General features: G+C 44.5%; 1 protein-coding gene across 1 annotated transcript in view; it reads right to left on the bottom strand.

Moving 5' to 3' along the window:
- Positions 1 to 16,120, bottom strand: part of Rpn2 (Regulatory particle non-ATPase 2) — a 49,607-nt gene that overhangs the window by 25,985 nt on the left and 7,502 nt on the right. Inside the window, exons 8-18 of the mRNA XM_037434838.2 lie at positions 11,526 to 11,629; positions 8,347 to 8,412; positions 6,480 to 6,528; positions 6,217 to 6,348; positions 6,007 to 6,095; positions 4,622 to 4,700; positions 4,153 to 4,326; positions 2,676 to 2,736; positions 1,590 to 1,717; positions 884 to 1,003; positions 123 to 218 (exon numbers count right to left, since the gene is read on the bottom strand). Coding sequence (XP_037290735.1) covers positions 123 to 218; positions 884 to 1,003; positions 1,590 to 1,717; positions 2,676 to 2,736; positions 4,153 to 4,326; positions 4,622 to 4,700; positions 6,007 to 6,095; positions 6,217 to 6,348; positions 6,480 to 6,528; positions 8,347 to 8,412; positions 11,526 to 11,629 — 1,098 coding nt within the window. The remainder of the gene's footprint in view (positions 1 to 122; positions 219 to 883; positions 1,004 to 1,589; positions 1,718 to 2,675; positions 2,737 to 4,152; positions 4,327 to 4,621; positions 4,701 to 6,006; positions 6,096 to 6,216; positions 6,349 to 6,479; positions 6,529 to 8,346; positions 8,413 to 11,525; positions 11,630 to 16,120) is intronic.

A 16,120-nucleotide genomic window follows, 5' to 3' on the forward strand; every position in this document is an offset into this window, starting at 1 on the left:
AAACAAACGCTCTCAGGCAAGCTCAACTCATAAGGACCTACCATGGGCAATCTCAAAGAAAAAACATGTCTCGGTTACGTCTGCAGAAAAGCCGCAAAAACAACGCAAACAATATGACTCACCGCAACGTGCAGAAGCCTTCGTACAGCCGCGTTGTTTCCAGATCCACAATATGCCATGGCAATGGCATGCATGGCTGAACGACGTAGAAGTGCATCCTGCATTACAAGCAACGACTCGATTATCAGACTTCGCGGTCACCACAAATTCCGAGTTTCCTGCTGCATCGAACCTTTATTGTTCAGTTCAAGACACAGGCTCCTTTTTTAGATACTTTAGTGATTTAGGTGAAACCTCACGAGTCTGTGCACAATATTTGTGTTCTGTTTTCAAATATCCGATTATTTTTCCAGTTCAATACAGTTGAACCCCTTTGTAAAGAACACTGATGTAAGAGACAAATGGGTGTAAGAGACACCAATGGGCCTACACAGAAACAGGGGTTGAAAAGAAAATGCGAGCTGTAAAGAATACTTATAAGAGACACCTCGTATAAAGCACAAAAATTGCTGCCTGGAGCATGTCTCTTACACAGGGTTCAACTAGAAAGATTAAACATTTTATGTGCCATTTTAGGACAAACAGTTTTCCTAAACTGAGAAAGTTGCACTGTGTAAAAATGTGAGGTTCTGAAAAGTGAAGCAATCAGTACTGACGTAGGTACTGTCCACATGCCTTCTTAAGAAACACATAAATGGAAAGAAGGAGAAAATAGCACCTGCAGAGAGGTAAACAAAGGCGAAAAATAAGCTGCTATTTTGCCTTCAAGCTCACTGTGGCCTTAGACTACTGTGTTGGTACATATTTAATATAGCAAGCTCACCTTGTCCTTGGCCAAAGCATCAATCTGAGCATCAGCTTCCTCCAGGCGCCCATACAGCACCAATGCTATGCCCACTGCCAGGCCACGCAAGATCTTCTCATGCTGCGTCTCATGGGCATACTGCATAAAGACGGTGGCAATGCACTCAAATGTCGAGAAGTTCTTACCACATCACACACATGCGTACCTAGACAGATGGCAATGAATAACTTAGTGAGCATACTGAAATGCTGACATGTCACGTACTAAAGACGACTGAGCACCTTCAAACAATGCCATAGTCGTGATGTGTCAAGAACTTATTATAAACATGTTATTCGGGCTGCACTCACTGCTTGCTGACCAAAAATAAACTCGCGACAGTAAATGGTGGTGTACGATCACAGCTAAAAACAAGGACGAGCTTCATATCTCCCTAATGGACAATTTTGGTATAATGTCATTCTACACTATTTTATTGTACGTTTCCTGGCTTACATTGTGCTTGTAAAGATAAACAGCGTGGTATTTTTATTACTCAAAGGAGTATAGACCACCACATGCACGTGGGTCTAATCAGGTTGCATGCACACTGCAAATGCTTTCAAATTTAGGAAATTTTAAATTCATGCTGAAGTGGATTCAAAAGCTGCAATATTTGTTTGAATATACGAAGTTGTCATATATTTGCACACACCTATTTTGAAGAAATGAAAACAGTACTCACAGCAATCATATCATTCAGTGTAGATTGCGAATTGGAGCCCAACATGACCAGGCCCATGGCAATGCCTGCAGCCTCCCCAGCAACTGCATCATCTTGGTACAGCAGGTGCTTCAGCTGCTCATAAATGTCTGAAACCAATGGCAACATTGCTCATTGAATTCAAATTTAACTCGGAAAACATCAAACTATATTGCTTTGTACACCAGAATTTCCTTCGCACATCGGTGTCAAATGAGCAGTGCAAAATTTTTCGAGGGGGAGCCAATTCAGCTTCAAACCACTCTGCAATGTGTTGTGCGACAGATGCAAAATGAATTATAGAAATCAGCTCACTTATTGATATTATCGACAAAGGGATCATGAATAGCCAAGGATGTCCACGTGAATCTGGCCTAACCGTTACCATGGCAGAGCAAGAAGTTTATAAGATGATATGGACAAATAGCTTTGATTGATTTGTGGGGTTTAACGTCCCAAAACCACCATATGATTATGAGAGACGCCGTAGTGGAGGGCTCCGGAAATTTTGACCACCTGGGGTTCTTTAACGTGCACCCAAATCTGAGCACACAGGCCTACACCATTTCCGCCTCCATCGAAAATGCAGCCGCCGCAGCCGGGATTCGAACCCGCGACCTGCGGGTCAGCAGGGACAACTAGCTTTGCATTTTGGAGAGTTAGCAGACGATTCAAGAGCACCCTTAGCTGTGGACCTTTTCAATGAATCACAAAAGCAGAGTACAGCTACCTAAGCTACACATCCCACCCAGCAATGTACTTCTGTACTTGGCTGGAACACAATTTGTGCGATATGGTTGTGAGAAAAGGAGGCACTTCATCGTTATCTGCTGCACGGTGATTACACGCATATTAGCAAATGCTGCATGCTAAACCGAAGCACCATTAGAGGTCCAGCACATTGTCCATGACAGTGCAGTCAAAAACAAAAGGTCAGAACCAGAGTACAAAGAATACTGGCCACCAGTTATATCATGAAGCTTTCAGAGTACTAAACAAAAAAAAAAATAATAACTCCTCTGCTGTCCTATATAAAGTCCACAGGCCATGAAAAGCAGTGCCTCTTACCTTCTCTGTGAGTACTCATGGCAGCTAGACCAAGACCAAGACATCCTCCATGGCGTACAATCTGAACACAAAGAAACTTTGCTACTCAAACATGATTTTATCTTTCATATATTCTTTTTTTTTTTCCATATTACAACCATTCAGACCATCAGAATCATACTTTAACAATTTTGCATGTATACAAAATTGAAATGTCAACATTTGTACCAAAAGATTGAGCTACTTTTAAATGCTTACCATTAAGCCTTTCATGCAATACGAAAGCCTCTCAGGATCACAAAAGAATATAACAACTGGATTTTGTGACTAACTCAACCATTTTTATCATGTGTTCAGTTGCAGTGGACTGTGGGAAGCAACCACATTAATGTGCTCCCAATGGGAGCACAATTTGTGAATGCATATCTGCCAAATATGGGTCAGTGTGGAATGAACTGTTGAACAAGAAATGCTGCTGGTACAGTGCAGTCCACTATAACGATATCGAGAAAACCTAAAAATATGATCGTTATAACCGGTGATTGTTATATTTAGACTGCCGCCAAAAAATCGTCGCCGGACGTACCTTTTGTAGCTCCAGGCTTCATTTCGCTATTTTCACCAATTAATAAATATTGTAGACAGTAGGATGTCAAAAACAAGACTTTATTTCTTACTCCGAAGAACGCATCACGGGTTCGGCACGCCAAAGTAGTCCAAAATCTGCAGTTGCTTCCGCGGAAGCTTCAGCTTCACAACCGCGGTGCGCATAGCTTCCAGCTGCTGCGAAAACTCTGGCGGCATTCCTTTGATGTGCATAAAGTCAATCAGGGAGTTGATAGACATCAGTGCACCTTGCCATAGAGGGTTGTCTCTGCTCCGCTCTAGACGTTGCTCGCGCGATCGCTGAGGAAGAGAGACTGACCGACGGCGGGGTGGGAGCAGTGGGAGGAAGAAAGCACAGCCAGAGGTACACAGCCGGAATGCCAACGAGGCCCTGCCCCGATGCCGCCGCGGCGCTTTGCTTTTCGCATTTTTTTTTTTAAATTCTCTCAGCCTCTCCGCGGTCGACGCGCGGCGAGGCGCAAAACGTGACACAGCTCGCGCCATCTGTAGCGCGTCGCACCAACTCGCGATGCTCTCCTCGGCTTTTTGAACGGCCGGGACGCGCTGCCGGCGCTGTGCTGCAGTGGCGGCAGATATGTACTCGCCCACGCTAACTTTTTGTCTTGTCTCGGCATAGTTCGTTTCAGAGGAACTTATCAATCTAAATGTTACGATTATTCTGAATGAAACATGCCGTCCACGGCAAACTTTTCATCGTTGTATCCGATATGCGGTGGATAACATATCGTTATATATGGTTTTTTTCCCCATAACCCCAATGCATAAAATGAGACTGTTAAGTCGACCCATCGTTATAACCGATATATCCTTATATGTGGTATCGTTATAAGTGGACTGCACTGTACTTCATGTGGAGCGAAATGGCACTGACCTCATTCTTGGCCTCCCTTAGCTGTGAGAGAAGATAATCAGTGATGGCAGCACCATGGTTGGCATGAATCAGGCCCAGAGCGTACAGACCACCACCCTCGGTGTACCCACTGCCAGGACCCGACTCCTTGGGCAGGTACGATGACATTAAGTGCAGGGCCTCCTTCTCATGACCCTGCAAAGATAACGACAAAAAGGTTTTTGGGGTGCAGTAAGCAGATTCATGCACCAAGGATGCAAGGCAGCTAGTACTGTAAGCATTTTTGCAACTTATGCAGACTGTCATGATGACTTTTCAGAAGAACAGAAAACCCACGTGAAGTATCTCAATGTGCTTTTGTTCCAGTCAAACGACATGCTAATTTCAACGTCTGCATCAGGCCTGCAGCCAGATTGTCCTGTGTTGAGGGGCAACTGTTGAGAAAGCATGCAGCAGAAGCAGTGGTGCCACTTAGGCAATGGCTCCCTACCTTGTGTATGACACCGAGGCTGGCGGTGGCTGTAAACTTGGCCCAGTTGGTGGCACGTGCAAGCCACTCCAGGTTGTCCCTGCATCACATGGCAGTCATCACTGATGTGCTAAATGCCACTAAATTTTCGACGCCCATAGTTTATTTCTTCAGCGTCATGATAGCAATAAAGAAAATTTCCTTTAGTCGCAGTCTATTAAACAGTGAACTCAATAGCGCTGAAGGACACAAAAAAAGGTATATATTAAAGAGTCAAGTACCGCAGTACAAATATACTAGTACTACATCTCCGGATTTATTAGCACCCTATCGCCAGCTTCACATTTTCCACTGTCAGCTTCTCCAAAAGGAGGAGAAAAGACATAAAATAATGCTGCCAGTATGTGCACTGAGAAGAGCACACACATATAGTAGGGCTGGCTCCAATCAAAGAGTTGATGCTTTTGTCAACATCTGGCAAAGACATTTAGAAAATGTTCAAGCAACAGAAACAGAGCTACAACTGCAGTGCCAGTTGCAGATTTCTGTTCTGAATCTGAAGATGCCTGTGAGCAAATTTATGGAGGATAGCAAACCAACACACCACCTAAGAGTGACGATACAAAACACACTGCATTGCCACACTCACTGCAGTCTTTGCTGCCAGTGAGTGAGTTGCTGCTGCAAAAATTAGGAAAAGTAGATATACTTTGAAGAAAGGATGAAGAGTTAGATGGCGACAGCATCACTTACAAAATATGTCACAAATGTAAACAGACCCCTTGCTCCGTCAGTGCTGTGTCACTTGCAGGTTTGTGCAATAAGACACACTTAAATGCTATTTATTAGCTTGTTTTTCCACACAGTTAGTGCTACACTCAGCCAGGGTGAACCCAGTCACTCATTTCAGCGGGTGGGGTTGCCTGAAGTAACACCTGAGAGGGGGGGCGTGGTCACGACTTTTTCGTTTTTACTAGAAGAAAAACCCCTTCATATCATAAATACTGTTAATGTGTGCTCACAGTGGCTCACTCATTCGTAATAATTGGTAATAAAAGGTGGACTACAAGCACTAAAGTAAGGGGAGGGGAGTTGCTGACAAACTTTTGGTGCGACGGGGGGGGGGGGGGGGGGATCGCTTTTACCTCCCCCTTCCCCATCCCCTGGAAGTGTGGCAGCTTGGGCGCTTGTGTCTTTCGTGTCCTTCTTGTCTCTGTGTCGTCGTTTTGGTCTCGCGCTATAACTATCGTCATCCCATCCCCTGGATCTGCTACTGCAGTCAGCAGGTCTCCATGATTTCGGCGAACAATGTATCCAGACTTTTAAACATGGGGCCTACAGGAGAGTTTTTCAATTCGCATGATTTGTGAACTCGCAACTACAACTAGTCGAATGCAAAAACTCACCTTAGGAAGAGGTCGCTAGTGGTTCCACAGTGCATAAGAGAGTTGGCAATCACTGTGGCCGTGTGGCAGACCGAATTCCGAACAGCATCCTACAGAAGTGAGAAAGTAAAAGCTGAAGCAATTTATCAAGCCACGAGTAAATATGGCATCTGCTACATCTAGTACGAATCGCACTGCAAGATGTAAACATAAATGGATAAGGCAGACAACCTTGGTCTGCTTGAGAATGAGCAGGTCAGTGTGATTGCTGCGTATAAGGAACTGCAGGTGCAAGCCGATGGTGACCTCTCCACTGAGGATGGTGGCTAGTTTGTCCAGTTGGCCTGCACGTGCACTCTTTTCCTGCACCAAAGCAATATCTGTTTAGCCACATAGAGGTCTGCTGTGTACCGCTACTGTGATTCGAGCAACCTGGCTGCCTTTTGCAGCCTTCTGACAGATGGCTGCAAAAAAAGGCCAGCCTGTGTACCCACCTTGTCAGCAGGAGCTTCAGCAGGCTCCTCCTTCACTACCGGCTCTGTCCTGCAAAGATTAATGCTACATGCCTTATTCCAAAGAGAGTGTGCAGACAAATGTTAAATCATGCTGATGGTATAAGACTGCTCCAAGGTCTCCAATGCATCACTTTTTTTAAAAAAAGATGACTTTTGAAAGTCAAAAAACGATGTACGTACAAAATGTAGGCCACAGTTGGTCATCACCACTATAAAAATACAAGCTCCCATAACATGAACTTCAGTGAAATGCTGATATCAATAAAGAACTTTTTTTTATGTTAGTGAAAAGGCATAGGTATTGTGGGCAACCAAATTTTTCAGCAGATGATGTCTGTGAACTAATGGGCACATACAGTCAAATCTTGATAACTCGAACTCGAAGGGGCCCGAAAATTCGTTCGAATTAAAAGAAGTTTGAATTAATAAAAGCTAAATAAACAGAGGGCTCTCCATGCAGTGACGCATGTGCATTGAGCTAACACACGAGGGGGAAGTTTCAAAGGGCTTACATTTTTTCACAAATCACAGGACATGAGTTATTAATTGAAGTAATCGGTGACGCGCATCTGCACACGTTTGCCTTGCAGCGAGTCAATTTCGCACGCAGCTAGCAAAGCATCTCTACTTCAACTTCAGCACTCTCCTGGCAAGAGAAGTTGCGTGCGGAAATGTCCAGCGCCGCACACACTTAGAAGGAGCATCTCCACGCGGAGAGAAGCAGACCAACACTCCATGGCAGCTTTTTTTTTTTTTTTTTTTTTTTTGCTCTCTTCGCGCGTAGTTGAAAGGAGAAGGGTTATGTGGCAGGGACGGAAAAAGGGGAAGCATGGCACCAGCGCGTGAGAGACCCCCCCCTTAAGGCGCAGAGCCGTACTCCCGCAAGGGGCAAGGCTGCTGAAGATAGTGCCTTTTCCCTTTCCTTCAACCACACATTCATTGAACCCAGCAACAGCTTTCTTTTTTTCCTCTGTCTGTTCGCGCGCGCATTGGAAGGAGAAGGGTCTTTACGTGGCAGGGACGGAAAAGAGAGAAGCGTGACATGGGCACGTCGCAGATCAGCATTTGAGAGAGAGCAAACACTCCACCGCAGCCTTTTCTTTCCTTTTCATTTCCTTCGCGCGCAGCGTTGAGACGTCGCAGGTGCCGCCGCAGGATTTGGCGGGGTGCTGAGAGCATTTTCGGAGCGCGGTATGTTCGAATTAAACGTCGCAAGTGCTTGCGCGTTCGAATTACCGGGCGTTTTCGCCCATTGAAATACACATAGCTTTGACGGGACCTCTTCGTGAGTTCGAATTAACCGGAAGTTCGAATTAAACGTGTTCGAACTAATGAGATTCGACTGTATTAACGATGTTATATGGACTAAAGACATTGGGTGCGTCAGTTTATAACAGGGCAATATCGATCTTGTCGCATAAAAATGGGCCCTTCTGAGTCTTGATGTGCTCCGCAACACAATATTTTGACATTATGGCAAGGCTTACTTTTGGAACCTGCTATAGCAACAAATGGTTGAGCACATGACAGCACCAGATCAAGGCTGTGAGATACTAACCAACAGTGCCGATTTGGTGGCTAATGCAGCTCAAACCTACCCTCAAAGCACAATGCCCAAAAAAGCAAATGTCGCAGAGCTACCGCATCTGAACTTTTAGACGTTTCCCCATATTGGCAGAAAGGAGCTTGTGGCTGTGCCACAAAGGTGCACAAGTTTTCAGACATGTCAGAAATATCAGTATTGACTGTATAACCACCTGAGTAACCGTTAAACTGTCTCTCCCAAAACCAGGGGCTCCCGTCTCAGTGTTGATACAGTGTACAAAACAGCAGCCGCCAAACTCACTTCATGTCCTGTGTATCTTCTGCCGCCTCTGCTGGTGCTACTGTGTTTGCTGACGCTTCTTCCGTCCTGTAAGAAAATGCATATTTAAAATCATGTACATTGCTATCCCAATTCCCTATAGCACATACGAGTGCTGTTCACTGGCTGACTAAGCACAATACTGCACTGCTTATGGCAAGCCACAGCCCCAACTATTATCCATCCTTAGATTTTGTCAGTTCTAAAAGCTTCACATTATGCGATTGCCCTCATGATTGAACAGAGTTGGCAACTAGTGGTGAGCAAACAGCCCAGTAGTGTGCGTAGCTCCTTGCATGGTCTGCTAGCCACGTATTTGCATGTGTGCTAACATCCTGCACATACTCAAAGGGCTGCTTATTTCATTGTACCAGCACGGTGTCAAATGCTTAAATGCATGCCTACGCGATATACACAAATACTTCACCTTCTGAGGCCTTTCTGAAAATCTACTCCAAGATAAGTGAGTGCACCCACGTGCTGAGCACGCTAAGTGCGATTGTCATACCATCCTTTCATGAAAATCATTTCAATGTGGGTGCCACTTTGTTGTAGTGGTACATCATATAGCTCATTTACTATTGTTATAAACAAAAAAAATATTAAACATTGAGGCATGAATGCTAAATTTCAGAGATGATATCTAATAAATTGTCGCCTATCTTAAAATATTTGTGGTATCACAGACAAACTAACATCTGCAAAGGCCACTTCGCAGTAAACTAAACAAAACGACGACTTCCCGCCATGCACAGCAGAGTGCACAGAGTTCTACCTCAACCTATGACAGAAATACAGGTTTGCTTCTTTTCTTTTGTGGCTACACGAGCAATAGGTAAATACAGTACACCCTCATTAAACGTAAATCTGTTAAACGGAACTGCTGCTTGAATGGAACAACTTCCTCTGATATGATTGGTTTCATACTTGAATGGTGCAACCCACTTCACCTCTCAGTAAATGGAACACCTGTTAAATGGAACACATTTTCCCTGTCCCTTCAGGTTTCGCTTAATGAGAGTCTACTGTACTCAATTTCTTGAAATCGCTCGACAGCATTGGTATCGTAGCATACCATATTTACTCGCATAATGAACACACTTTTTTTCCTCGAAATATCAGAGCAAAGTTGGAGGGTGCGTTTATTACGCGAGGTAAATTTTATGAAAACTTTTTCGGGAGAACGGAAAAACTTGGTAATGCAAAAAGAAGTTAGGTCGCTTAGCCTTTCGCAATTTACACACGTGTACACTGTTTGGAAACAGCTTCTTTGTTGCACTTTACTCATCTTCGGTGGTTGATGGGGCTGTATTCTGCAAGCTGTCCCCGGGTCGCCCGCGCATGCCATAAAAACCCTATGTGGCACACAGATAAGACGGGGGATGCGCTGTGCACACATCCTGCGCTGTGCACACAGATAGAAAGAAAAGCAATAGGCACGCGGCAACAGGCGGGGGGAAGGGGGGGGGGGGGGGGCATGGCAGACGAGGTGGTTGAGGGGGTCGGCAAAGTAATAAAAACGGAAGAGCCAACGGGTGAGGAGGCGCCAGTTGGTGGTTACCGGGACTGCAGCGGATGTGTAAGGCATGCGTTTATTACAGATAGAAAGAAAAGCAATACTGCACGTGGCAACGGGCGAAATGGGGAGGAGCGAGCCGAGGTGGTTGAGGGGAGTTGGCAAAGTAATGAAAAACGAAGAGATTCAACGGGTGAGGAGCCGCCAGGTGTCGGTTAGCGGGACTGCAGCGGATAAATGTAGGGGTGCGTTTATTATGAGGGGAAAAAAATCCAAATTTTGATTACTGAAGTTGGGGTTGCGTTTAATATGCGAGTGTGTTCGTTACACAAGTAAATACGGTGTGTACAAATAAAAGTAGAAAAAACATGGAGCCCAGTGCAAAAACACGCGACTGTCGCCAAAAACAGACATACCATTCACTCGCGGATTGCACTTCACTTGCATGTAGCAGGAGCATTGGGGCACTTCGTGCCTAATGTGGCAATAGACGACATGTCGTGTTGCCAATAAACTGCAGTAAGTGTGTTTCAATCATCAACAATGAGCTCAAACAGCTCAAAGAGAAGTGTTTCTGCGTACATTTGTATACACCCTGCCGACTAATTATCCACTTTAATGTGGCAATGGTGCTGCTACCTGTAGCTCAATCTTGCGATGAATAGGTGTACTGTCATACTGCCATGTTGTAGCGATGGGGAAGAACTGTCAGACAAAAATGTTTTGCTATAAAACAAGTTATTTATCGCAGGAAAAATGAAAAAGATAAGTGATGAACTGACTATGACTAACACAGTACAAGTGCTGTATTGCGTCATCCTTCAGTGTTTTGTTTCTTATGCTATGTAAGTAATTGCAACAATCTGGCCAACTAGCTCAGATTCTTCAGTTTATACATTTCATCATGGCATTTCATAAATTTCAGATATAGTTAGCATGTATGGCAGAGAAAAAAATTTTTATAAAAATAATAACTCATTGAAAAACAATCACAAGCACTCAAACCACATACAGTGGTAAATTACATTAAATAAATATGCTACTAGCATGATATAGTTACCAGGGCTGCCATAGCGGGGTAAATAGATCAGCCTTGACAGCCTGTGGCTTTCTCACGTGCACCTAAATTTAGGTGCATGAGCATTTTCCCATTTCACAACCATCAAAATGGAGCTGCTTTTCATATTTTGATGGATATGTACGCCCATCCTTAAAAAATGCACTACAGTCTGCAGTTTGTACTCAACAGATCTAAATAAACGAATAAATAAATAAGTGACAAGCACAGCCTGAGGTAACATTAACTGGAAGACTGTCAACCCTGCCTGAAACTTCTGCATGGGACGCCTCATCTAATCACATCCTCTCATCAGCCCTTTTCTTGCCTGAAGTGTACAATATAGTGCACTGCCAAGAGGAACGGTATATATCTGGAAGAACCATACATATCATTTTCTTACAAGCACAATAAAAAATGCAGGCCTCTGTAAGAATCTACTCCAAGATAAGTGAGTACACGCACATGCTGAGCGGGCCAAGTGGGATTGTCATACCGACCTTCCATGAAAATCATTTCAATGTGGGTCACGTTCATAACGTGGTTCACAGCCATAAGTCTTTGATGAGAGAAAAAAATGATACTTGCCCACCACCTAAAGTGCGCAGCGCCTGCAGCACGCGTGTCAGGAACTGCTGGGTGGCACTCTCGTAGAGGTCAAAAGCTATCTGGTATGCCATCAACGTTGACTCCTGCAGATTAAGAAAAATAGTAAACAAATAAACAGGCATGAGCACAATATCTTTGCTGTACAATTAAGGGATTAGAAAACTGTACAGAACATAAATCAATATAGTCTCACTCTTGCGGAAGATTGTGTGTCCTACTGATTCAAACAAGCATTTTTTTCGACATTACTATAAAAATAAAATGGGGTACAGGTCTTTTTTCCTTCCAAGAAACTATAATAAAAAATTGATCCCTGTCTTGTGTACCAGTAATTAGCAGAAAACTTAGTTTGGCCACCAAGGGAAGCTAAGGTCAACCACCTTGCTTCACTATCGCAATCAATGGTGTCAGATTATCTGCTACCATCCTTATACCATAGTTGGCATCATTTTGCTTTTTGTTGCAGTTTTCTGAACATATTTGGGCTCTGAGCTGTTTTTCTGTTATTATTCTCACAGAAAATTATTAGTGGATGACAACAGTTCACTGCAGTGTTGAAGAAAACAGCGATTGAGTTCCCAAAGGCACGTAGAAATCTGCTAGCACAGAGAGTTTGAAGTGCCAGAAAGATGCGTTTGGATGCAGCTTAAGTGAACCTGAGTGAGAGCTCTGAGTAGTAAACAAAAAACTGAAATTTTATCCTTGAACAGGTGTGGTCGCTGCTACATCTTGCTGGATATTCGTTCTTTGCTGCTTGATGTGATGCCAATAGCTCCAGTTGCAGTGGCACATATGGCTATGAGCGGCTGGCAGCAACCAGAAGAAAACCATGCTTCAGTGCCTGCCAAACTACAGCATATCTAGTGCTGAAAACGAAGCTTACAGTTTTTCCGGGAGCTGCGCTGGCATCACAATTGCTTAGGCCACTTCAGAGTGCACCCAATCTAAAACCGTCAATATGATTGCGACATTTTACAAAGATAATACTTCAGCCCATATTTTGGCCATCTGGCATGGGAAACTTGTGTGTAAAGACACATGCACAGTAAAACCTCATTAATTCGAACTCGGTTATTTCAAAATCCTGCTCAATGCAAAATATTTCCACAGTCCGGTATTTTGCAACGTAAGTCTGAGTGGCTAATTTGAAGTGGCGGTCAGCACCAGTCCGGTCAATTCGAAAACTTTGGGTGCCATGTGCCAATTTCTGATCACGATTTCGCCACAATTCCGTGGATACTAATGAATGGCAGCTGAAGCACCCCAGCCTCACTACTTCGAGTGGAAAAAAAAAGGTCTCGTTGTCAATCAAAATGTGCACCTTGTGGGGATGCTAACACCCCCTGGTAAGTCATTTGCGCCTCGTGGCGCACGTGTTTCGATCAGAGGCCGCATTCATAGGTCACAACTATCGAGCGGTAGGTGGCGTTGTGCTCGAGAGCGTTTGTCACCACCATCATCATCATGGTCAGAACGGCGGCGCCGGCAGTGACGCCTGGCGGAAAGCCTTGGTGGCGGCACGGGAGAGATGAGCAGGTCTCTTCGGCGGGTGGAGGTTGGCACGAATGGTTGTCTTTAGCGGTGGGTCTGCCGTGGGCCCTTGTGGTAAGTGAGGCGTTGGCGAAGCCGCCTTGAGTGTATTCTTGTGGTTGTTATGTTGTGTAATCTTGTGTAAGGCTATTTTAGCGTGTTGATCATAATTGATATATATTTATTTGGCTGACAATATCGTCAATCTAATCTAAAAGCAGTTAAATAAATGTGGGTTGTTTTGGTTCGTTCCGATCGTGTCAACTTATCCATTCACTCCAAGAGCGTGGTGGCACTCTTCACATCGAGACCCCACAACCTGCGAAAAATTGACGTGCTTCACTGCACCACAGCACTGACATGCGGGCAGCATTATTGCATGTTTCTCACAACGCCAGCACGTCATGATTTAACCATTCCTTCTAGGATTACAAAAAAATTAATAAAAGACAATCTGACAGAATTCGCGATATATGCGAATCTCCGATTTTCGGTTTCTCCAGCTAATTGCATATCTGCACTAATGGCAGAGTTTTTGCCTGCAACACCTACATCCAAAACTAAGTTTGAAAGCTTCAATGATGATGTTTTCCAGCCAAAAAAATCGCGAATTTCGTCACACTGGCCATTATTAAATAATTTATTTTACCAGAAAGAATGGGCAAATGGTCGTATCATGACATTCTGGGACAGCAAAGTAGCAAAAAAAAAAAATTGATGAAGTGTAGAGGGCTATTACCCCTGTAAGGTCGTTTTTGCCTCATGGAGAATGCACGTCCCACGGAATAGCGTACTAGTCAGTTGCTGCCATGAAAGATGGCACTGTACCCACACCAGGTTTTGCCATCAGTACCACCTTGCAAGAGCAAGGCTATACACACACGTGAGAAAGAACGCTTTCTCCTTTGTTTGAGGCTTGCAGTGGTTGATGACGGTCGGTCTTGGGACGGTTTGTGGGTTCAGCACTGTAGCTCACTCTTGCAGGACTTTGTGGCACGTCGAGCATCAGCGAACACTACATGTGTTGTGGTGTGTGTTGTATTGGCATTTAGAGTAGATTATTAGTCATGCTACAACCTACTACTTAGATTCAGCTAGCTATCTTGCCATTATGAAAGCAGTTAATAAATGTCCACGTGGTTCATTGCACAACAACATCTACTGAGCCCATATTTTACATGAGCACAGCTCATATAGTTCCCACTATAGACACCCGCGTGGATAAGAGAACAAACAGGTGTGGCCGATATGAGGGATCTTGGCTGGTCAAGTGATGAGGACAGACAACTAGTACCAGCAATGGAATATATACCAAAAAATAGAAGTGTGGGTGAGAATAGCAGAAGCAGAGTGACAAAATTAGGGAATTCGGAGGCACAATATAAAACCGGTTCACGCAGAAAACGGTGTCCCAACAAATTAATCAAAAAAATTTTTTAATTTATTGAAATAACATGGCCTCCCTTAATGTCAATATATAAGAAACTTTACGACTACGTTGAACAAAACTAGCCGGAACACTTTGTACATCGAACATAGGGCAGTGCAAAATGCCCCAAAAGATTAGCTTTCCTTCACAAAATTCTGGCTTTTTTTTGAAGGAAAAGGGATTTTCCTGCATGCAGGTGGGAGCATGGGACGCTGTCACGGACGGCCATTTTTGGCGACACCGCGTCACGGCAATTAACGGGCGCCGTACTCCCCGACTGACCGTGAGAGCGGCGGGCGCATCAAAGGGAGCCGAGAAGTGCAGAATGGGGTGCTCTTCTTAGAACATTGCCACCAACGGTTAATCCTTTTGTAACTGTGGCGGCGTCTGCAAGGTCGTAGAAGGCCGTGGTATACCCCGAACAAGGATTAGACTACGAGACGCACCGGCTGAGAGCCAAACGTTTGACCGTTCCCACGGGAAAAGCGTGGGAAACGCTCTGGTGGCCAAGCCGTATGACAACAACCCGACAGGTTGTCACTCTCGCTAGTTGAGGGCCCTCTCCCAAGTAAAAAGGGGTGGGGTCAGAATATTTTTGGGGCGGAGTTTCCATCAATTAAACGCACATGATTGGACCCATGTAGAGGTCTCTTGTCCCCAAGGAAGAGAGCGAGGAGACACGAGGGGGATTTAAAGCGCAGGATTTTGCCCTGCTAGGCAGACTAGTCGCTGACCAACATGGTGTAGAAACAGATCAACAAGCATCTTTTCTAGAAGTTTTTAGTGTGGCTCTGTATCGGCTGGCCACCTAAACTTAGCCGTTCGTCTAGTTGTGACGCGATATTAACGTCTGTAACGTAGACATCGGGACTTCGCCGCGAGTTAGCTCAACCTGCTCGAAGTCACCTGCAAGCACTAGCCTCCCGGAGCCACCAGCGTTACAAACGCCGACATCGCAGTCGTGCCAGAACTCTCTTCGACTTCTCGCATCCGATCGTCGGGGACACAACGCTGCCAGTCATCACACGTATGCCTTCACCTGTTTATATCTTCGAACTTTCTCCTCCGTCGTTCTATTCTTGTTAGTTTGTGTAGGTTGTAATAGTTCTCTCTCGTAAGCTGATTTATTGTTTCTGTTATATATTTCTTTAGTTGTATCAAGTGTCGATGTATTTTGTTAGTTGTATCGAAGTGTTGTATTAGATCCCGTGTTGCTGCAATATCACTAGAGTAAAGTTTGTTTTGTTTTCCCACGTCTCTGATCTCTTCACTGTCTCTGCTTGCGTGCGGAACGAACCAACCTGCTGTCATTCCCGTCGCCGACTTCGCGCTGGCGACGCTAGAGTGGCAGCTTGTAACAGACGCCAAGGCGGACTAGAAAGGTATTCGAGTATGTACAGCTTCATATGAATATATTGAGGTGCCATGTACATCGATACTATATTTTACTGCATACAACACGGCCCTGCATATAACCTACAACCAGTACTGCAAGAGATAGAGGAAATAAAATAAAAAAGAAAAGTGTTTGCGCATAGTGAAGTAAAACTGCCTTCTTTCCACTATTGTTAAGCAGTGCCGTGAAGCAGTGCCGTAAAGCTAACTTGCACAACGC

This window comes from Rhipicephalus microplus, chromosome 1 (genome assembly GCF_043290135.1).
Source record: "Rhipicephalus microplus isolate Deutch F79 chromosome 1, USDA_Rmic, whole genome shotgun sequence".
Lineage (NCBI taxonomy): Eukaryota > Metazoa > Arthropoda > Arachnida > Ixodida > Ixodidae > Rhipicephalus > Rhipicephalus microplus.